The sequence below is a fragment of the Thermobia domestica genome, chromosome 14, assembly GCF_964235325.1.
Source record: "Thermobia domestica chromosome 14, izTheDome1.hap1.1, whole genome shotgun sequence".
NCBI lineage: Eukaryota > Metazoa > Arthropoda > Insecta > Zygentoma > Lepismatidae > Thermobia > Thermobia domestica.
Window position 1 is genome coordinate 189,021,048 of NC_137467.1, and position 23,588 is coordinate 189,044,635.

Here is a 23,588-nt window from a genome sequence, read left to right on the forward strand (position 1 = left end):
ACCTCAAGGGTCCAATGTCCCCTAGTTTTGTTCTACTTCCTTTCTTTAGCTTCTTCCTGGTGCTCCGCACGTGGGTGACTAGCTCATCAAAATTATCTTGGTCAATAGGGAAGTTTGTTAAATGCTGAAACGGCGTGGGTGAGTTTGTTTTGATGAAGTTACGGAAACTAGCAAGAGAATGGTAAGCATGAATTTGTATTGGGATGAGGTGACAACATAGGGAAGTCTCTTCTTTATTATTTAATAATTACAATTTCTTGTTTGAAGAACAATAACAACATACAGGGAGAATTCAAAATAGGCGCTAAGGCTGATATCTTCTACACTCCCTGCTCTATTTCTCCACGACGATTTTGAAAAAAATTCGGAGTGTTCTCCTGGAGAAGAGTGTTGATGACCCAAAGATGCTGTAGTAATTCTCCAATGTCCTTAAGAAGGCGGTCAGGTATTAATCAATTATGATATGTTGTCGAAGGTTGCCCTCTGGCGGACGCTCTCATTACTACGTAAAAACTGAAGATGTAGAAGGATAGAATTCAAGGTTGCGCTGATTCAGATTTTTTTTTTACTTGAAAGAAAAATAAAACGAATTAGTTCCTAGTACTTCAGGAAGTGTGGTGTTATGCAATTTTGATGGGAGGTACGTGTAATAATTTTAATATGGAGTTATTAATATAGATTATGGCTGAGATACAAGTAAAGGGTTAAGTGGGAAGGAAAAAATGACATTTGAAAGAAAAATTAATTGTGACTTGTTTATGTGTAATAATTATATGATTCCTTAACCTAATTGTGATATATAAATTAAATATATGTATATATGTAATATAATAAGATAAATTATAAATAATGAATAACATATAAGATAATATATATTTTTATACATATGCAAAGTAAAATCTCTCTAAGTTTAGATATTCGTAAAAGTTTGTGTTAGTTAAAATTGATATTCGTGGGAGTGTTAGAATATGGGAGGATACAATTAGACTAACTAATTTGGTTAGTAGCATTTCCTCTACTAAGTGCCTGAAAAGTCTGATATACCGCGGACTACTCGGTAACGGTATATGAAGAGTAGCACTATTCCAGATTAGTTAAATGACTGGGATACCACGAGATAAAATATGTTACACATAAGGGATGTAATTGTTTAAATAAGATGCTGAGATATTTCTCGGAGTAACTTCTAGCGTAGAGTGATGCAAGTCCTCGCGTGTTTCTGTCGAGGCGTTCTTTCTAGCAGTAGCGGGCAAAAATCTTGGAAAAGTACGATGAAGAGATGGTGGTTTCTTTTGTAATAATCGGAAGATTTTTATTAACACAAATAACATGAGAACTAGGGTTATAAAGATGAGCAGGTCAGTAATTCCTAAAAAGCTTTGAAACGCCGAAGATAATTTCATTGCTCTCACAGAACATTAGATACGCCAAGTGAATAGAAATGATGCCTATTTCTACAATTAAATATGAATTTGAAGCAGTATTCTTGTGTTTACTTCTTAACTTCATGGTGAAGAGCTATGAGCAATAACAAAATATTAAAATTATCTACTATATACAGCACTAGAAACATTTGAGTGCTTCTTTCCCTTATTTTCGTTTAACATGTACATATATATATTTTTATTTATTTATTTCCATGCTACCTTGAAGGTTCATTGTCAGTGAAAAAAACGACCAACAAAAAGGTCAAGAAAGAATATAAAACATATTCAAAGAACACTTGTCATGCAACCCACTGCTCATACACAATAAATAATACGCAGCTGAAGGGACTATAAAATATCCCACAGAAACTAAAAAGTAGCTTCAAAATTATCAAAAATAGAGTATCAATACTTCTCTATACATTACTAACGTATCGTATTAATAAGATTAGCTTATTCACTCATATGCTCAAGCTCGCTTTTTTTCTTTTTTTCACACAACATGAAAATATTCATGCATCAAATGTTCGTAGATTCGTTTATTCTGTACATCGTAAACAGAAAAAATTTTATCTACGGGATCCAAATTTTCCTCCAAGAAATTTCTCACAGTTCTTAAGGCTATGTGACATGCTGGTGTTTTAGGGTATAAAAATGTACCTGTTGAAATGGTAGGCAATGCAACTGTACGAAAATCATCGTTTAAAACACTAAATAAGATTTTCTAGTAACAAGACTGTAATGATTTACTATTTTCACCTTTAGGTCCACAAGTGTGTATTACGTGTTTAGCTGGAAGATTCAAGCCTTCTGTAATTATGCACGAACCTTCTTTTAATTTCCCAATGCGTGCACATTCTTGAGTTAATTGTGGCCCTGCTGCTAAGTGTATTGCCCTGTCTGCGCCCCCTATGGGTAATAAATCCGTATTGCTTGGCTATACAATGGCATCACCCTGGAGTTCTACAATGCTCTAATGGTACAAAGCTACTTTAGAATTGATGTCACCAATGGTACAAAGCTACTTTAAAATTCACACCAAATTTTAGGTGCATTATGAAGCGTACGTCTGGCTGTGACATCCCACGCCGGTTAATGGAGCCTAAAAATGGCATTAACGATATTTAGGAACGTGTAATTGTCAGTTTGATCATCTTTTTCTTCCTTTCTCTCTTTCCTTCCAGTGAATTCAATAATAAACCTATATGTTGGTAAGCCTGTTTCGTCTTCATCATTCCGTGGAGACAGCTGATTCCGTTCCTCCTCATGTTCTGTACAGTTCTCTTCAGGGGGTATGTTCTCTCCTTGAATGGCTGAGTTACTGGCTTCAATATCGTCACTGGTGGGAGGCTTCTTGCATTGATGGTCGTGATCTCCTAACTCGTCCACAGGCGACGGAGGGTAAATAATTCTTAAGACGGTCAACCGTAATGGAGTTTATTTTCTGTCTTCCTGTACCAGTAGCCCAAACAGCAATGAAATATTTTCAAAACGTTTCTAAAACGTGCCATCATTTTCCTTCAGAAAATGTATCCTACTTCCCTGAAGGAAATGTAAAGATGGCTGCCACCGTCTCGGCCATCTTCAGAGGGGCCCCACACGATGCTAAAACTTGCACCAATGCACTCAAATGTATTAATTGTGGAAGAGGACACTCGGCCACTGATTTACAATGTCCCGAGAGGAAACAATATCAACAAATAAATCAACTCATGGCGACGGAAAAGATAACCTATAATGAAGCTCAGAAAAGAATACCAACTACAAAATTACTCACAAACCACAGCCCCGCTAACCTCCTTCATAATCTCACCTCTAGCAACATACCGCTTCCTGCTCCTTTTCCCTTCCAGGGACCTTCCACATCAGCATCAACTACCAACCCCAGATCTCCACGCTCAGCTCCAACACCTACAACATCCCGTATCGCATCTCCTAGAATGGGAGGAAAGAAACCGGACCATATTAAAAAACGCAGGGCCCCACGCGCAGATGAAGAGCTGGGCTCGTTCGACGTGCTGCCGTCCTCGACTAATACAGGACTTCACAATAGTAAACAAAGAAGAACCCAGGAAGATTTAGAGGACTTCCAGAAGGAGTATCCGTCCATTCCTCGTCGCAGGATGACACTACAAACGCGGATGAACAACCCAACCGAAAACAAGGAAGAATCGTTGGAACACTTTCTTCAAAATCTTTTACGCAGTATCAAAAAATATGCTATAATTAACTACGGATGTTAGCCCGTAACGCACCAGACAGAAGACTCCCCGATATATCACCAATTAGACTCATACTTCAGGTCATTAGAGAATGGCCAATAACCCAGTGTTCAAATTATTGCAATGGAACTGTAGACAACTGAAGGGCAAGGAACCTTTCTTATGGCAAGTATGCAGATTTTTCACTCCTGCTATTATTCTTTTACAAGAAACATAGTCTACTCTAACATATCCACCAAAACTGCCGGAATATAGACTGTATACGCAAAATAGACCAGATGGATACGGAGGAATCGCAGTTGGATTTCACAAACACTCATCCGTTAATGAAATACAATTGGATTTACAACATCCACAGCTGATGTATCCAATCCAAGTGCAGGGCTTCAAATACAAACAACTTACTATTCTCAATGTTTACGCTTCCCCAGACAAAGCAATACCACCGACACTCCGGAAATATTTGTTCACTCAATGTAAGGGTCCTTGCATCATAGCGGGTGAACCCAATACCAAAAGTATCCTATGGGGATCAAAGAATACCAACCGGGCCGCTGATCTGCTGATGGAGGCACTAGAAGATCAATCTTTTCTGATCGCCAACGATGGTACAGCAACCCGCATGCCGAACCTCACCGCTCCACCTTCTGCGCCTGATTTAACTCTTCTTAGTGTGGATGCTTTCTTATATCATAATAGGACGGTCTATGGTTTCACCGGGGGTAGCGATCACTTTCCTATCATAACCACTCTGGAAAACATGGAAGGGATCTCTTCACAAACGCAACCGGGATACGCAGCAACACCTTTCATACCGCTTACTCGTAACTATGATGCATTCCTCTACCAGGAATATTTAAAACAGGCTATGGCGCACCTACATACAGCCAATGGAAGCTCCATCTTTCCACTTCTGACAGAGCATATAACAACAGGGGTACGACAGGCGGGGAAAGAACGGGACAGCAGCAGGAATAGTACCAAACGATATCCATATCCATGGTGGGACACTCAATGCCAAAAACTGCTCAACAAAAGCAGAGCGGCACAGAAACAATTTTTTCAGGACAGAACTCCGGAATCCTTCTATCACTCGAGACAGGCACAGGCGCAATTCAAACACCAGATCCAGAGGAACCGACGCGCACACTGGCAGAATTTCTGTAACAGCTTACAAGAAGGAACTAGCGCCACATCCATTTGGAAGTACGTTAGGAATGCTCTGACAAACCGACACACCCACTCTGGATTTCATTCTCCTCCCTCTTGGTTGGAGGAATTTCATATACAATTAACAGCACCGTCACTCTTGAATTAGAGAATTGCCACATTATCTCACCTTTCTGCTTCCTCACCGTCGACAGCCATCTCTAACATCTCCCTAGCGGAACTCGAAGAAGCGATCCTTAGAGGACGACACACCAGCCCAGGCGCCGACACAATTTCCAATCAGCATATACAGGATCTTCCTACGCAACTTCATCCGCTATTAATACAAGGTTTCCAATACATATGGAGCACCGGCCATATACCACAGACTTGGAAGCAACATCTTGTAGTCCCGATCTTGAAACACAACAAACCGACTGGACTGGCCACTAGTTACCGACCTATAACTTTGCTTCCATGTATCAGCGAAGTGTTGGAGAAAATCATACTACGAAGACTGGAATGGAATACTGAATATTATAACACATTCCCCGCCACAATCATTGGCGCGCGGAAAGGCAAAGCTACATTCGACGCCTTAGCTACATTTCTGCTCGAAATTTGGCAAGCATACCAACACAGGCAATACGTAGCAGCTATCAAATTGGACTTTGATCGAGCATATGACCGTCTCGACTTAGATAGACTGGTTCATCACCTTACCAAGGCCAACATGCCGCCAATATTTATTAGATACGTTCACAATTGGTTAGTAAACCGCAGGATCCGCATTAAATACCAAGGGAAAATCACGGCAGCACGTACCACTTCTCAGGGACTCCCACAAGGATTTTGTCTCAGTCCACTGCTCTTCAACCTGTATATATTGGAATTTCACAACGCACTGAGGGAACATGTCCGCATTCTCAGTTATTTTGATCACCATCTGTTATATGTTCGCGGTTCCTCCTTAACAGACATACAAAGGCGCTTACAAGTTGCTCTGAACTTTGTACAACAATGGAACTTATCAAACGGCATGCATGTAAATTGGACCAAAACGACCTATACAATATTCACACGGAAAAGACAGATTGGTCACATTCACCTACAGATTGACAATCTCAGATTGACACAACAGCCGCAGTTTACTTATTTGGGAATCACCTTTCACCAACGATTAAACTGGAAGTTACAATTAACATTGTTACATGAGAAGATACGACCATATATCAACATCATTCGAAGTGTTAGTACAAAAAAATGGGGGACGGACGTAGGACCATTACTCCGAATCTCTCAACAATGTATAGACGCCATTCTTCTCTATGGAGGTTGTCTGTCCGCACCTACGCCTGTGAGACTTTGCCAAATACCCCTGCGGCTTCAAGTTACCACACTCCGTACAATTTTTTCTTTACCGCAAACCGCTCCTACTAACGCTCTATTAGGGGCTGCCGGTACAATTCCATTCGCAGTCCAAATGCAATACTATGTCTCAAGATTCATTATGAGAAGGAACACCCACAGTGGTTCCGAAACTTGAACTCCTCTATACGCACAATAGACAGAAAGCATTACCATATCGACACAGACTTCCATGGTTATATCACGCATATTCAAACCTGCGACGCTGGAAACAAACAATATACCGGATTCGTCTACCTTGTTATAACCTGCAATATCGAACTACATTGCAATCAGCTACACTGGAATTACCGATTTTTACTAACAAACGAACGAACTTACGATGCCCGCAGAGCGTGGCTCCCAGATGGGACTCTTACATGGCAGCAAACCATTCTAATCGCATCCTAATATATACAGATGCTTCCAAACGAACGCAAGCAGGAGAGGAATACACAGGGGCGAGTATATACATACCAGATTCCATACGCGTTGAGAGACAACGACTACCAAATCAGATGTCCATTTTCCACGCTGAACTATGGGCTATACGAATGGGATTGCGACACGCCATAGAACATAACTACCAAAGTTTTGGAATCTGTAGTGACAGTCTTAGCGCCTTAACAAGCCTCCAAACAAAGTGCCTATCTATCCGCATACCATGGATCCATGGTAATATCAAACAACAGATCACAACCATCAAGGACAACGGACACAGTGTCCTCTTTTTTCACGCACCTGGTCACACTGGCATTCATGGCAATATGGTGGTCGACCGTCTTGCAAAGGAAAGTACACAATTGGATCATATCACTGACATCTTGATTCCCACGGAAAGCCTCCACGCCCAACTCCAAAAACAACGACTAAAAAACTGGAGACGATACCAAGATCAATGTAGACACCGAGAAGGTAAATACTTTTGGGCTATATTTCCAAGACCCACGACGAAACAGTGGATTACGCCTGCAGGTTGGTCGAGAAGACATGTGTGTTTACTTTCTAGATTGTACTTAGGAGTAACTCAAACACCGTATCGATTATACCGACAAGGACATCGTAACACATCTCTTTGTAATTGTGCCGAAGAAGAAGGGAGATTATCTCATCTCATATTTCAGTGTAAGTTAACTCCATCGTACCACCCTATATACTGTAATTCATCATTTCCACCATACCACACCAGTGAACGTTCCTTTTCTCTTAGCAAACAATATTCGAACAGTAGTGTATCACCTCCTGCAATACATAATAATCAACAACATCACGCTTTAATTAGCTTTACTTAGCTCTTGCACTACAGCTAGATATAACTCAAGTGGAATATATCCTCCTGTAAGGACTGCCAATAGTACATCTACCCCATGTGACAGGACACGCTGCCCCATCATCATTTGTATACGTGTTGTTTTCGTAGTTTTGTGTTTCGCTCACTTCGAGCGGTGTGACTGAGCGCTCCGCTCAGTAACCTTCTAAACTCCCCCAGTGTTGTCTGAACTTCACTGGCAACATTGTCAACACATGATCAAGAGCAGCAGTGTGAGAAGAGGAGCAGGTGGCAGGCAGCTGGAGAAGAATAGAAGAGAAATGTAGCTGAAAAATAATTTTAAGTGATGTAATAGTAAAGTGAGAAGCATAAGAGGTACGATGAAATGTAAATACGTGCTTCAACCTGCCGGTGAAGGTAAGAAAACCGAATGTGCTCGAAAAATAACAAGTAAGCCGTATTCGTAAAGAAGCAATACACTGCAAGTAAACATCGCATGTCACTATTAAGGGCGTCATATTTACAACACTTGTATTATACTTAGTTTGCATGCGTCATAGTAAAAGAAGGAAGATTTGAGCAATTGAATTGAACGTGAATTCACGTACTAATGACAACGAAAAGGATTGAAACAAGTGATATGTGTATACGGTATACGACACATTAAAGCATGCTTTGCACTCGTAACCTTATAGAATTCTTTTGATATGACTATAAAAACATATGCGCATATAAAAAGTAAATCTACAATATTGATACATTATTTATGTGAGCCGACATATTATTCATTTCAAATACCTCACTCATAACCTAATCTATTTTATTGGATATTGCATATCAGTGCTACAAAAAGTAAATGTAAAGTTTCTTGCGCCAGTCAATATTAGTAGAAGTTAATAATTTGTATACACTCTAGAGGATTAGTATATATAGAACGTCGTGCATATAATGAGCGCACAATATGAACGCATTCCTTTGTATTGAATTCTTTTAGTCGTAAGCTCAAGTTTAAAACATATATACACAAAAAGCGCTTAAAACAAAATCAATCTATATTTGATATAGGCCTATATAATAGCGGAATATTACTTCAAATTATAGCTATAAAAATATCTAACAACCACAGTAGTGATATAACACCGTTACATAACTGCATTATTTCTGAAAACTGTGCTAGCCAACATATTTATCTGTGAAGAATGTTTGAAGTATCAGTAATAAGTTGAATTCAATTTAAATAAAAGTTCGCCAGTCGCGACTATCAAGTGTCAGTTAGTTAGTCTCTTTGCATTCAAATTAGTATTTCACTAGTGAATCATCTGTTCGGGCAAAGACAGAACCGAAGATAGAAACAATTATATCAAGTGGCAAGTATAATATAATAGTTCAGTGCCAAAAGAAAATAATTAAAAATAATAAATAAATAGTAAATACAAATATAAATAAGAGATCAAACTTCTTTCTAGATATTCGAAATAACATAATTTGCTACTGTCGTCTGGACTTTCATTTATTCTGAAAAGACTTTTAAAAATATAGTAGCAAAACCTTATTGCATGTATTATTATTATTTTTGTTGTATATAGTATTTTGTATGTTTCATTGTTCTAAATATCATGTTTCTTTTAATTACTTGTTAATCTCAGTGTTATGTTGAACGGTATCAATAATTAAAGTGAGTGACGTTACCAAGTCATTATTGAAGCGACTATTTACGTCAAAAGATTGTTTATTTGTGGCAAGCATTATCTGTTATGTATATGAACACTATTTTGTGATAGAATGTGGTATTATAGAAACAAATATAGTAAATAAATACATGTGGTTTTTGATAACAAGTTTATGCAAGTGTATTCTGAAACTTCAGAGTCTAGATTGCATCATCTCTCTACGTCCACGCTACGTCTTACAACTTCGTGAATCACAACATTGTGGAGATTTATATTGAAGGCTCGAATGGTTAGTTGTCGATTACGACCCAGTGTTGTAGTATTAATATTGGTATTCCTCTTTGAGTTCATTATTTCTTGATGCACTTTGTTTTCAAAGCGTGCGCTCCTGTTACCGAGATTCCGGATAACGGGAGGTTATTAAAGATTTGTTTCATATTTTAACCATTAATACCCTCCACCGTTACCGTCACCGTCACACCCATATATACGAGTGTAACTGAACTGCCCAGAAGACTCAGCGTCAGGGCAAAACAATTCCGAGAAGAAGAAGTAATCTGTTTCTAACAATGCGGCTCCCTTTCTTCACAGGACGCAAGCCTGCCACAGACGAAGAAAAAACGCATGCATCTACGAAAGCAGGAAGAAAAAAGCATGCGTATGGTTTTCATTGTTTTTCACTCCCCGTGAACTGCAAGCGCATTTACAGAAGCAACCCTACCAACTCTCACACAAGCAGGAAGTTTGTGATTTTCCATTCATTTCGATCACGGCAAGCAATTCATGAAAAGTACAAATGATTCATTAGAAGAATCGATTCGTTTGTGAAGAGAATTTGATTCACGCCATGATTCGTTCATAATGATTGAATCGTTCATGATCGACACAACACTGCGCTTCAGTACTTATCGTCTTCTTGTATGTCAGGTTGTGTGCCTGGGGTAAACAGGAATTGATTATAGTTGGAACAAACATATGTTTCACTTTATTAGTAACATACTCATCAAAATCTATGAACTCAAATCATTCATCGTTTTCCACATTCTTCATTTCCTAGTTTTATCATGCACAAATTGCATCTATCAGGCTGATAAACTCGGACGCCGTAGGTTGTGACTCTGCCTAGAGGATTGCCTTGTCACCTAGTTTTCATAGGGCTTTATCAGGTATCTTCTTGGGGAGATTTACAAATACGGACCTTACTATTCTGTGTTTCTCGTTATGTTGGGTGATAAACACTACAGTAAGTACTATTTATAACATCTCGGAATCTTAAACTTCGGCTGCTATCTTTGTAAATATAACAAGTAGTGGTATCAACTGAACGTCGCGAATAACAGTTGGGTTCAGTTTTTTCTTATACCGATCCACAGATGGTAAATTGTACAAAAAACATCAGATAAGTCCTTAATTTGCCCATTTTATGTAGAGAACAGAACCAAACTAACACCTACCTAACACATTCCTACTTCTATTACTACATATCCTACAGATACATGTAGTAAACCTGCACGGGAGTTTGTTTTTTTCAGTATTCTCTTTTCTCCTAAACGGTAAGTATGTCTGACCAACATCAATCATCGTAGTTCTCTGATTACTTTTTGTTTTCTAGAGGTTCTATTTTAGTCTTGCTTTGATGGTTTCACTTATCAGCCTGTCTGTTTTCGTTGTCCCTCCATTATACTTAGATATTTCATTTCACTTACTTATTGAAATGGTTTGTTGTCAGCGGGCGTGACCCACATCTTCATCAGGTAACACATTAGCAAATAACATTGATGAGCGATGTGAACCTGGACTACAAATGTATGTGTTTTTCTGCGTACTGGTTTACTTTTGGCGTACCACTTGAAAAAAATGTTAAAAACTTCTGTTAATTTCCATATTGTCCACTAAAATGTCCCCGCTGGGTAACCTAAAAATATTGCAATTGGCCTAAAAATAATTCAAGGGGGCCACCAGAAGTAGTTGTTAAAAATATACAATACTGTTTCGATTTGCGTTTAAAATCCGGCTTCCGAATGTGTGGCATAAAAACTACAGTGCAAAAAAAAGCACTAAGTGGACACTAAACACATGAATGCTGTCTAAACGGGTACCGCAGGGTAACGGTAGCGCGTCCGAAAGAAGCTGGCGCGTTAGCGGTGGTGGGTACGCACTACGCAACTGTAGTTGGGAGAAGTTTGTTTTGGCAATCTTGCAGTTCAGTAGCACTTGTCATCGTTTCGTACTAGTAACGCTTCACTTGTAAACAAAATATAGAATTGTGCAATACTATATTTTGCTGATAAACTCGGACGTGCAAGAATATCCGTCCGTGAAATATAGCATTTAATATAGTCATCTTGCATATGCACTTACTTATTTTGCTCGTCATAAAGCACTTGCAATGATTTTTCACTAGTAACCCTACAAGTGTAAACCTAGAATGCAGCTCTTTTACCATCTATTTAATTCTGTCGCCTGCAGAAATTTTTTTCTTATAAACATGACTTTTGATCCAAAATAGAATTCTACCTGGAAATCTTCAAAAATCCTGTACGCAAAATCTATACCAGCATCTTTCTTTCAATCTTTATGTATGTTCTCTTATTAATAAGATTTTTTTTTAAAAAATAAAGCTTATAGTTTAGCATTAAATATGCTACGATACTAAGTAAAATGCTTGTAAAAAGTGATGTTGTTACACAATAATTGTGTAGATAATAAAAAATGAACGCATTTAGGTAAAAGTATTATCTCACCTCTAATGTTATACCAGATAATTTGAACCCATTTGCGCTCCCTATTTCATTTCATTTTATTTATCCTCCATTCTGTACAAACTTGGAAATAATTTTCCGATAGTACATAGGATTCGTCACGGTTAATTGAAGCAGTACATATATTAGACACATTTGTTAAACATAATTCATAGATTTGTCTATTGGTAATATTTAGTAATTTGAAATGTCATTATACCAATACTACAGCATACTTTATACATAAATGGACCTATCTTGTTACTTTGTTACTACTATTTACATTGTGACTATTTAATTGATTATATTCATCTATTGTATAGAAGCAATGTGACAATAGGTATTTTAATTTTCTTTTGAATGCAGCATTAGACTTGATTACCTTTAATTTGTTTGGTAACTTATTGTATAGCATAATACCAGCATACTTGACTTCCTTTTCGTACATTCCTGTTCTATGGTTTGGTAAATCAAAATTAGTCTTTTTTCTTGTGTTATAACCATGCACGTCACCGTTTGTTGTGTACTCATTTATATTGGATCTTACAAATTCTATTAAGCAATATATATACAAACATGGTAAAGGTAGTATAGCTACTTCTTTAAAATATTTCCTACAGGACTCTTGGAGTCCTACACCAGCTAGGATTCGTACAACCCTTTTTTGAAGAACAAAAATATGTCTACTTTTTACAATATGTCCACAAAATATTAATCCATATCTTAATATAGATTCAAATGAGCAGTAATATAATATATTTGCTGTAATTCGGTTTATAGTATTTTTAATGGTTGGTACGGCGTACCACATTTTTCTTAACTTATTCGCATTTTTTTCTATATAATAATTCCATTTTAAATTTGCTGATATATGTACACCTAAAAATTTTACAAAGTAACTTGTTTTATTTCGCTTTCTGTTATTTTTATACTTCTTTACTTAGATTGTTGTTTGTTAATTTAATGCTTATTGACAAGGATTTTTGCTGAATTTACTACTAACTTATTATGATCAAACCAGTTCGTTATCTGTTTTACGGTATTTTCTATGTCAGTATTTAATTGTTGTTGGTTTTCGCCTGTTATTGCTACACTTGTGTCATCCGCGAATAATGTGGCTTTTGCAAAGTTTAAATTATCTGGGAGATCGTTTATATATATATCAAGAACAGTAATGGCCGAAGAATTGATCCTTGTGGTACGCCGCATTTTATTTTATTTATTGTGGATGTGAAAGTAGTTACTTTTGGGTTTCTCCCATCTACTCTAGTTATTTCCTCCACCTGCATTCTATCTGTCAAATATAAACGAAGCTAGTTTCTTATTACTCCTTTTGGTTTCGTATTACTCCTATTGACCTACTCGAATGGTTTAACAGCAGGCCATTAAAATTTGAATGATGAAAAATGTCCAAACAATTATACAAATATCAAAAATTAAATAAATAAATATTTAAAAAAAAAGAAGATATCACTATTTGCAATTATAGAGAAAGAATTATGTTTTTGTAACGCAGAATTCTCCTTTATATGTACAGTAATTGAACATTTGATGCTACACGAAGTAGAATGTGCATTATTCTTTTAATGGTAAAAACTAGATATTAAAAATAGTCCATAATTAAATTGGTAATTTTACGGCTAACACGATTGAAAGCACATGAAAGAGGATTCTGTACCATATTTAATTTTTCCATCTAAAATGTTCTTCACAATCTAGGAAACTAGTATTTGACGTTTGCAAGTGTGAAACTATTACAAAGGCTATACCAGTGTTAAAATGAATCAGTGCATCTCAAGGTTGACTTTGTAACATACTAATTTCTCTCCGGCGGAGTATTTTTGCACGATATAGACAAAGTATATATTATGTTAACATGTATATAGTTACAGCTGTAAATCATTGCAACTGCTCTGCCTTAGGAAATCTTTTGCGATACCATTTTTTTTTCACTATTCCTATTTATACGCGCGGCCCTCCGTGCTGATCCCCTGCCCTAACTTACATGGATAGAATTGTCTGTTTTAGTGTCCACCTAGCAAAACTGCTTGCGAAAGTAGTCGTGCAGTGAATATGCACCCATGAATGCAATTCGTACAATCATACTCATCTCTAGGAAAGTTTGTGTAAACTTAGTGATTGAGTAATTGCATATAGCGGGTAGTGATTTTAGGGTACATCAGTCTGCACATATATTTTTAAAAAATCTGTACAAAATAACTTGGACTTATACCAGGATAATCAAGTCCAGAACTACATATGGAATCATATAAGGCCAAAAATATGTAAGAGAAATGTTTTTTATGTGGAAAAGAAATGGTTGACGACCATTCTTTATCTGTACGGAAACAGAATTTCTCTGAGCGTTTCCCAGTAGTTATATAGATTGGTGTCTTTGAAACAAGAGAAAGAATTGTGTTCAATTTTTTTCATTTTTTTTGTGTCTAGTTGTACTTGTTGCTTTCGATATTTTACATTTCGTCAGACTGAATAGTATTAATCTCGTTTCTTTTATTCACTATGTGTCTAACAACTTTGGCAACCTTTGGCTGGATTTAGTGTATGTTTAAATCGCGATAATCCCTGTAATATTGCCGCTACTATTTTCCTCAAAAAATACATTGGTTATTGTATTATGTACGTTGGTTGTAATATTAGACCTCTCGACCGCATGTTTAGTCAATCCACACGAAATACTCTTTTATAGAATTATTATTTCACTAATTTCCTCTTTATTGTCCTTAAAAAGATATACACTAGAAGACTAACAGAAGTAGGTGTTTAAAAGTCACAATTCTCTTGCGATTTCCTTAGAAGTACAGCGTCTGAATGTATGGAATAAAAATTGAAGTAAAAAAAAACGAAGCGATTCCAGTTGACGAGCCAAATGCACGAGTGGTATCTAACGGAGTCGGAGCAGGGCGAAGCTGTTGAGCTAGTGACGAGTGATACCGAAGGGAGTATTCGCATCAGAGAAGATAAATATCCGCTGAAGCAAAGGTACCTAAAATATTTAGGTTTTAGCAATGTTCCAAGTTCCAATAGCACATGTAATGGTAATGGTTTAAAACCAGTGACTCTATTCTTGAAACACGAAATACAGCTTTTGTACTCTGTGCAGAAACACTCTGCTCGTAGAAAATTATATCTAATGGAGTCATTTTTCATATACATTTACTTATTTCAACTGTCGTTCATAATTTGTAGCGATCGTAACTCTAATCCTACACTTATAAACGTAAAATTCAGCTGTGTTAGGTAGTATTTAAAAAAGAACCACAGCTTGCAAGGTTGTCGAATACTTATAATGCCAAGTGAAACGGGCGAGGCAATGCACATTCATGGCACTGTAATGTTGCATACAGTACTCCCCGTATGACATATTTCATACACGTAGAAAGAGAGTCTTCAAAGGATATGCTGAAAACCTGTTTAGATAAACATCGCATGCAAGTACTTAAACACTTTTCAATAGTCATAAATATAATGCTGCCGCTTACAGATGTTTATTATCTCAAACATTTGAAGACCGAATAAATGGGTAAATTTGGTATATTGCATAAATTTGTTCAAACTTAGAAGAGTATTTGATTTAGTTTACTTCTTTACCATAACAGCAGTTACGGTAGGTATAATTGCAACAATTTCGCGGAAATATTTAATTTTAAGCAATTTTGCAAACTGTACCTATGTTGAGTATCTCCTAAGAACGGTTCTAAATATCAAGTTGGTGTATACACCAATAGAATCTTTTACCTATCGAAAGCCTACATATTGAATAGATGTAATTATATAAGCAGTCTTAAAAGTTTTCGATCAAAGTTAAATTTTCAATCACTTGTATCGTTATTCCTATTCACTCGAAATTCGTCATTTATGAATATAATATAATATGTTAAAGTATTTTAAATCTGCCTTGTTCTGTCTGCCTCGCTTGCATTGTTCATGCTATAGACGCTTTCAAAGTATGGATGGTTCTTATACTTTAACGTTCTTACTTTGCAACTATGAATAACAAGTATCTCACTGTAAGTTTCATTTCAACATTTAAATATCAAGTATGTAATGATATGACAAAGTGCTGTTTGAAAAAACACCAACTCTATTCTGTGTTCACAACACTGTTAGTCTTCTGGTAGTAGTGTATGCCGTACGATGACCCCGCACCGATTTTTGTATGATACAAAATTTCAGCGTCTTTTCTTTATTAATCTAGAAGATACCACAGCGTGTCAGATAGATGATTTCTTTATATATATAATATTAGCACTAGAAGTCAGAAACGTAAAGCGAAAGAAGCCGCCAACTACACAAACAAGGCTAAAACGTTCTTCAATATAAATATTAACAACATTGTATAAGTGGAGACATAATATCTTAATGTACAAGGGTTAAAAGATAAATCTATGCTCTCAAACAATATTAATAGAAAAGTGTTAAGTTAAAGTGAACACTATTGTTCACAAAATGAGCACGATTATTACAATACTGAAAGTTAAAAGCTAGTAAAAGTTAAGTCGTAAACAGCAGTAGATACTCTGCTGGACTGATATGGGTTAAAAATACTGTGGTACGAAAGAAATTGAACTTTGATTTTGTAGATTGTGACCTTTGATTGTGAAGAAATTGACATTAAAATGACTGATATTAGTGCGTCTACAAATAACATTTCCATCACTGTTAGACGTGAGACTTTTACGCAATTAAATTCATGAAATATGCATGCTACTATGCTGTTAAATGTCTTATGCACTAACAATGAAATAAAAAAAAGCATTTTAAACATGCAGCAAAGTTGTGCCAGTATTGTAGCTTAAATATAATTTCGAAAGTGTGTATTACCTTTTAGGGACTTCTATTCAGAAGTTTTTTTTATTACATCTCCAGTTATCAAAGTAACCTAGAAAATTCTGTTGCATTTTGCGGACGTCTGTGTTCAGTCGACCCTCACATCGAAATTCAATGGGAATGGAGATAAGGCGATGGTCAATTGTTTGTGTGGTCATATCCAACATACCACCTGGTTATGGCAGTTCAGTTGCACCGTGAACCTGCGTAAAGACAGAGTGAACATGGAACCTCAACAAGGCATCAAAAGGGCGTTAAGTTGAACGAGTTCAAACTGGGTCAAACACCGCTGCAGTAGCTCGAAAGATATGCAAGGCCTTTGGTGAGGGTTTCGGGACTACGCGGACACTGCAGCCGTAGATTAACAATCTTACGACGATGACGAAACACTCGAAGACCCACCACATGTCGGAAGAACAACACATGTACAAATCGAAAATTTTCAGGCAGCAATTGAGGCGAACAGTGTCCAGACATGTGAGGAACTGGGACTACAATTCACTGTGAGTGGAAAAACCGTTGGGCAGCATCTCCATTAATTTCCGAAGCACTACAACTTGGGTGGATAAGTCCCACATGATTTGACTCCAGGACAGAAGTCAATGTGAGCAGACACCTGTGTTTCTTTGCTGCCTCGTCTGACAGAAAGCCATTTCTGAACAGGGTGTTGCCATATGATGAGAAATGGGTTCTGTGCGAAGCTCGCAAGCACCGTCGTCATTGGTTAACATAACATGAACCAGATTGAAAACAGCCGAAACCACCTGTGTCTGTGTCTTTGGTAGACTGCTCGCAGCATCATGCATCAGGAATTGATAACAGCTGATCAGAGCATCAATAAGACTATGTACTGTCAGCAGTTGAACCGTATTCAAATAACACTAAAAGCCCTGGAGCCAGCACTTCTGAAACGCAAATAATTCCACCTGTTACAGCACAACACTAAGCCCTACATGGATAGGATGACCCGGAACACCATTCTACACCTTGAATGGGAAACACTATTTCATCCGTCATACTCCCCAGACAGTGCACCGTCAGATTATCACCTGTTTCATTCCTTGGACAATCACCTTGGAAAACGCCAGTTCAAATCCCTAATACAGATACAAAATTCAATTGCTACATTCTTCGCTTCACGGCCCAACAAGTTCTACCGCAATAGAATCCGTGGCCTTCCAGGAAGTTGACAGCAGTTCTAGTTGCTGATTATTCTCATTTTCCACGTACTTCTTAGGTGACATATCGATGTTCGAAGGTGGTCAGTGAAAAAGCGACAGAACTTCCTTGCTTACCCTTATGAATAATCCTAACTTTTTAAAACATACAAAAATTATAAGATTAAAATAAATACACTGATATTAGAACACAATCTCTAGTTGTTTTTCTTCAGATTTTTATTTTATAGTGCATTTACTTTACCTGAAGTGATACAAGCCTAACTTTTATACACGTTTCCACTGTACAAATAATAATAAAAAGAAAATTTAACGATTCCTTCCAGCAATTAGTCTTAGAGTATATCACAAAATGCTTTTCTTCATTTTTCGTGTCAGTTTGTGACATTTGTAGCTAGAAAATGACCTCTCAATTTTAATAGATATTACTGGGCAATGTTTATATAGAGGAACAAATTTGTTATCTATATTTTCTTTGAAACTAATTTAATCCTTGAATGCATTTTCCAATAGCCTAAATTGTTTTGTAGTTGGAGTTTCTGGCAACAGCACCCAGAGCGCAAGAATTTACTAAGAACTGACTGAAGCTTTTCCGAACTTCATCAGTGAGAGCTAAGTATTCACTGAGCAACATTTTTTGCGTCTCTAAATTGATGTCAACAAGATTACAGTGTCTTTATCATTATCAGATTTCTCTTAAAGTCTTGACAATTGTAAGCGTCCTTGCTCTGCTTGTTGGTTGCCAACATAATTGGTCCTCCATAAATTAGGCATTCTTCCATCGTCTCATGGTAAAAACCGTTCTGTTGCATGAACATGTAAATGCAGCGAAAATATAAACTAAAACTGAATTTATTCCATGCTACAAGCATAAATCTAAAATAAAACTTATAGAATATGTTCTTAAACATTAAAACATGCTCTAACCTTTGAAATATGCATTTATATCCTGTATTATGGTTAGAACTTCAAACACAACTTCGCATTCTTCAAATTCATAGAACTTCGAATTCGAGCTGTATTATTGTTGCTAGAAATACCTACTAAGTTTAACAGAGATGTATATATTCAATCAAACTGTGCTTTTGCATAAAAATCCGGTTGACTAATCATTATATAGTCAACGGATGGGGACACCGAAATATTTTTAAACAATCTGAATAGGTTATTCACGTATGAATATAATAAGAAATGCTTCAAAATAATAATAAGTGACGATATGAACTCACTCTTTGATGTGACTTCAGATAAAAAAGGCATAACTTAGTTTTTCTTTAAATCTATTTTCAAAATTGGTAAATAGACATCTATCTTGTAAAGTGTAAATTCCGTTGCTCTCAAAATTTCAATATCATTTTGATACAGATCAGCTTACGAGTTTTAGAACTAAATCAAGTATATAGTATGTCAAGTTTTAAAATCGATATCAAAAAATAACTCTATCTTATTATAAGAAACCGAAAAAAAGTAAAAAAGAAAAGAGAAAGAAACTATGGAGACATGTACGTGTGGAGTAAATCTGAATATGACCTATATAGAAAAGCAAGTTTGAAGATGTGAGATAATATTGTACCCTAGAATTACATTGCGTATATTCTACCAAAAATATATTATTTATTTCTTTGTATCTGACATTTCGCTAAATTTGGAATATGTATTAAAATTTGAGACAAACTACACTTTTTTAAGGGATTAACAACGGTCCCTTGAGGGAAAAAGTTGCATACAGCGATGGAAAAATTGCAGTATCTGATACTAGGAGTACATCTAATACCCGTACCAGAAATTAAAATTTTGCCAACACCCAGTTGTAGGAGTGGTATTACTAATGCGCTTACTTCTTAATGGAATCTTAATACATGCAACAGACAAGTCTGCAATGCTAGTTGTCTCTTAGATGTTTCAACTTCTTAATGCAATGTTCGAAAAGAAGAAAACTTTTTGTTTCTTTCTGGTGTCCACTAAAGTCACGTGCTATTGAAATTATAAGTAAAAATAAAAAAAATCTAAAGAGTGAAATTAGTTTGTAGACTTGGGATGTAGGTACAACAAGACGGCAATACAAAACTACAAAAATATTTCATGTAAGTGTAATATTTGAAAATGTTATTGCTAATTCTTGGCTGTAAAATCCGTAATCTAGTTACTTAGATAGTTATAAAGACTCGCGCTCACGCATGACCCAACAGCCTGATCCGCGATTCCGTTTAAAAATTATACTTTTCGTTACCTGTGCATTTTGCACGATGACAGAGACGATGCTAGATTTTCCCTCCTACGTGCATTTTGCGAATAAGTACACCCCTAACACTCTCAATGCCACAAATTATTGTGTTTACTAAACACTCTCAGCTTTAAGACTTGCCTATGTTGTTTTCTTCGTCACCACAAAAGACGATTTATCGAAAAGATGTCTGAGATAATCACGCGAGTATAACACGTGAATGTACAATGCATCCAAAGTCAATTACACTGGCCGACGTCAGTTTAGTTACAGGAAGGAAAACCTCTGATTCTGACTAATTTCAGGATGCTGAATTCGAAATTTATAGCCGTTTTGCTACATTAGCTCGTATTTTGGCGTTATGTATTGTTGCCAATGTTGCCATTTTGTTGGGACTGCTTCAGTTGTCATTGAAGTAACCGGTCTGACAATGCTATTTGAATAAGAAATAAATTAGATTTTACTCGGTTGGCGACAGATAGGACCCCCCTTGTTGGCATATATATGAATACCGGGAGGACGGGGATAATTGAAATGCTTGACACTTGTGTTCCTCCTCCTCCTTTGTTTGCTTTTAGACCACTGAAACCGGTCCAAAAAATAGGGTCTGTGTGGCAACAATGAGCGGCAAGATGACGTGGGCGAAAAAAGCTCCAACTGCGCCGTTATTGTGTGGCTCAGTCTTGCTCCTATGCATTGCAGTAAGTAATCTCTCAAGTGTATAAGTATTTTCTCGGGAGAATTGACTTGGAATTTTTACGTCAGTATCTTCAGTTTTATTTTACCGTATTTTTAGAACTATGTGTCTGTGTTTTCAGTATCTTTTAGTGATTTTATGGAATAAGTGGTTGTAAGTTTCGCTTTCCTGTGCAAAATGTCAACTTCTTCCCGCAGAGAATGTAAAAACTCACCGGACAGATTTTGTTATATCTGTGGCGTATTTATGGTTAAGTCGCAGATTAGATCGATAAATGATGACGTTAGGAAACATATTATTTTTATTTTGACTGCAAGATCCGTGATCAAGATAAAAGCTGGGCACCTCATATGAGTTGTTTGATATGTTATGCGACTCTGACTGCCTGCCTTAAAGGAACCAAAGGAAGGATGCCTTTTTGCTGTTCCGATGATATGGAGAGAACCCCGGATCATTACGATGATTGCTATTTCTGTATGACGAATACAGTAGGAAGTAACGAGAAGAAACAACGTGCCGTGGAACACCCAAATTTGCAACCCGCGAAAAGACCAGTGCACCATGGAGAAAATTTGCCTGTATCTACTCCTCCAAAAGATTGTAAAACTATCGATATTCTAGCGCCTACAGGGAGCGATGAGGACACCAACTCAATATCTGCAGATGATGATCCGAGAGACAGTTCCTTCCACGTAAATGATGAGCCTCACTTCATCCCAGTTGAATGATTTAATGAGAGAGTTACAACTTTCGAAAAAGAAAGCTCAACTTTTGGGTCCTAAACGCAAAGAATTTACTGGCTCCTGGAACTACCTACACTCACTTTTCAGAATACTAAATAATGGAAGGTTCACTTTGCATATGCAAGGACATCAATGGTCTGATGAATGAATTACAAATTCAATATGATCCATCCGATTGGCGTATTTTCTTCGTCTAAGGACAGTTTGAAATCAGTTTTACTTCATAATGGAAATAAGCTGCCGTCAATTCCTGTGGCACACTATGTTTCGATGAAAGAGACGAGAATCTCCCACTCATTTTAAATCGTATTAACTACAAAGAATATGGTTGGCAAATTTGCGGAGATTTGAAAGTTATTGCAATATACTTGGTCTGCAAGGTGGATTTACAAAGTACTGTTGTTTTTTGTATCTTTGGGACTTAAGAGCCACAGGAAAAGATTTTTCGCAAAAAGAGTGGCCCCCCAGAGAGACATTTAAGCCCGGTACCAACAGTGTCAAGTATGTGCATTTGATCGATTCAAACAAGGTGCTGCTTCCACCTCTTCATATTAAGTTGGTCCTCATGAAGAATTTTGCAAAAGCTATGGACAAAGAAAGTGAAAGATTTAAATATCTTATACAGTGTTTTCTAAAACTAAGTGATGGTAAATTAAAAGTAGTTTTCACAGGACCTGATATTCGCTACCTTATCCATGACGAATTGTTTGAACAGAATTTAAACGACAAACAGCTAAATGCCTGGCGTGCTTTTGTTGTAAAAGTCTTTTGGACAAAACTAAAGCTCAAAATTACGAGGCTCTGGTGCAGCAACTTATGGTCGCATATGAAGCTCTGGGATGTCGCATGTCTTTGAAAATCCACTTTCTGCACTCCCACCGCAACTTCTTTCCAGAAAATCTTCCAAATGTAAGTGACGAAATGGGAGAAGGTTTCACCAGGATATAAGAACGATGGAAACTCGATATCAAGGACGTTGAGACCCTGCAATGATGGGGCTGTTGCTGGTCGGTGAAGAGAGAGGACCCACCATTTCATAAAAGAAAAAAGTAAAGCAGATGGTGTTATTTGCAGCTCTAAACATTAAACTTTATAAATTACTCTGTGTATGTAAATGCTTATCGGCCTAAACTATCAGAATATATATAGATTTTTAGTGCTAATATACAAACAAAAGGATTTGATTCAATAAACTAATTTTAAGAATTTTTAAAACTGAATGTCGTTCTTGACCAACTGTCGAAATGAAGTTGATTCCCTTTCGGCACGCAAACAGCTCATTGGTCGGTACACTTCATGATGGGTCATTTTCCTTATAATGGTAAATCTGGCAATTATGCGTTAGAGAAAAATGCTAGCTAATGTAGTAAAAAGGATATCATATTCACGGACCTAAAATTAGTCAGAATTAGTGAGTTTTCTTTCTGTAACTCTTCAAAAGTTTAAAAACGTCGGCCTGTGTTATTAGCTCCCAGCTGGAGCATACATGATCTTATATTTTTATTCCAAACGTGTGTGTGTGTGTGTGTGTGTGTGTTTGCTAATTTGTGTTTATGGATCATTAATTCTTGATAACTACTAATCGAATCTAAGTAAAACTTTGTGGGCTAGTAGCCGATGATTCAAGGAATAAAACTTTGTATATATCTGACGATCGGCCTCGGTCAGGGACAGTTTTGGGTCTTCTCGGGCTCTATGAGTTACTTTTTGCAAACTACTGATAGAATCTAAGTGATGTTTAAGCCAAAGTAACCCATCGCCTAAATAATAAAGACTACTGAATTTTGTGTCCTTGCTCTGCAACCGAGAAGCTCGGCTCCGCATCAATTGTACGTGGTAATTTATGTCTCGACAACTCGTGCCGGAATCCGAGTGACATTCAATGGAAAAACAGTCCTTCTCCTAAGGAATAAAGATTGCTATATTGGTACCTGAGCTCGCAGGTAACAGGCTCGGTTTTACAACAAAATTGTGTTCCGTTTGTTTAGTGTTCATGTTCTCAGATTATAATG

The 23,588-nt window shown here is 36.9% G+C and overlaps 2 protein-coding genes across 4 annotated transcripts in view; both read left to right on the forward strand.

Moving 5' to 3' along the window:
* The window catches only part of LOC145670500 (uncharacterized), a 63,727-nt gene extending 53,537 nt beyond the window's left edge, over window positions 1-10,190 (forward strand). Inside the window, exon 4 of the mRNA XM_081739244.1 lies at window positions 9,737-10,190. Coding sequence (XP_081595370.1) covers window positions 9,737-9,932 — 196 coding nt within the window. The 3' untranslated portion in view covers window positions 9,933-10,190. The remainder of the gene's footprint in view (window positions 1-9,736) is intronic.
* The window catches only part of LOC145670501 (uncharacterized), a 28,208-nt gene continuing 12,372 nt past the window's right edge, over window positions 7,753-23,588 (forward strand). Inside the window, exon 1 of one of the 3 annotated variants that reach the window (XM_081739248.1) lies at window positions 7,753-7,892. The gene's annotated coding sequence lies outside the window, so the exon portion shown is untranslated. Of the gene's footprint in view, window positions 7,893-10,308; window positions 10,389-14,724; window positions 14,887-23,588 lie in introns of those variants that run through there. The other 2 variants (XM_081739247.1, XM_081739249.1) reach the window with 2 other exon arrangements.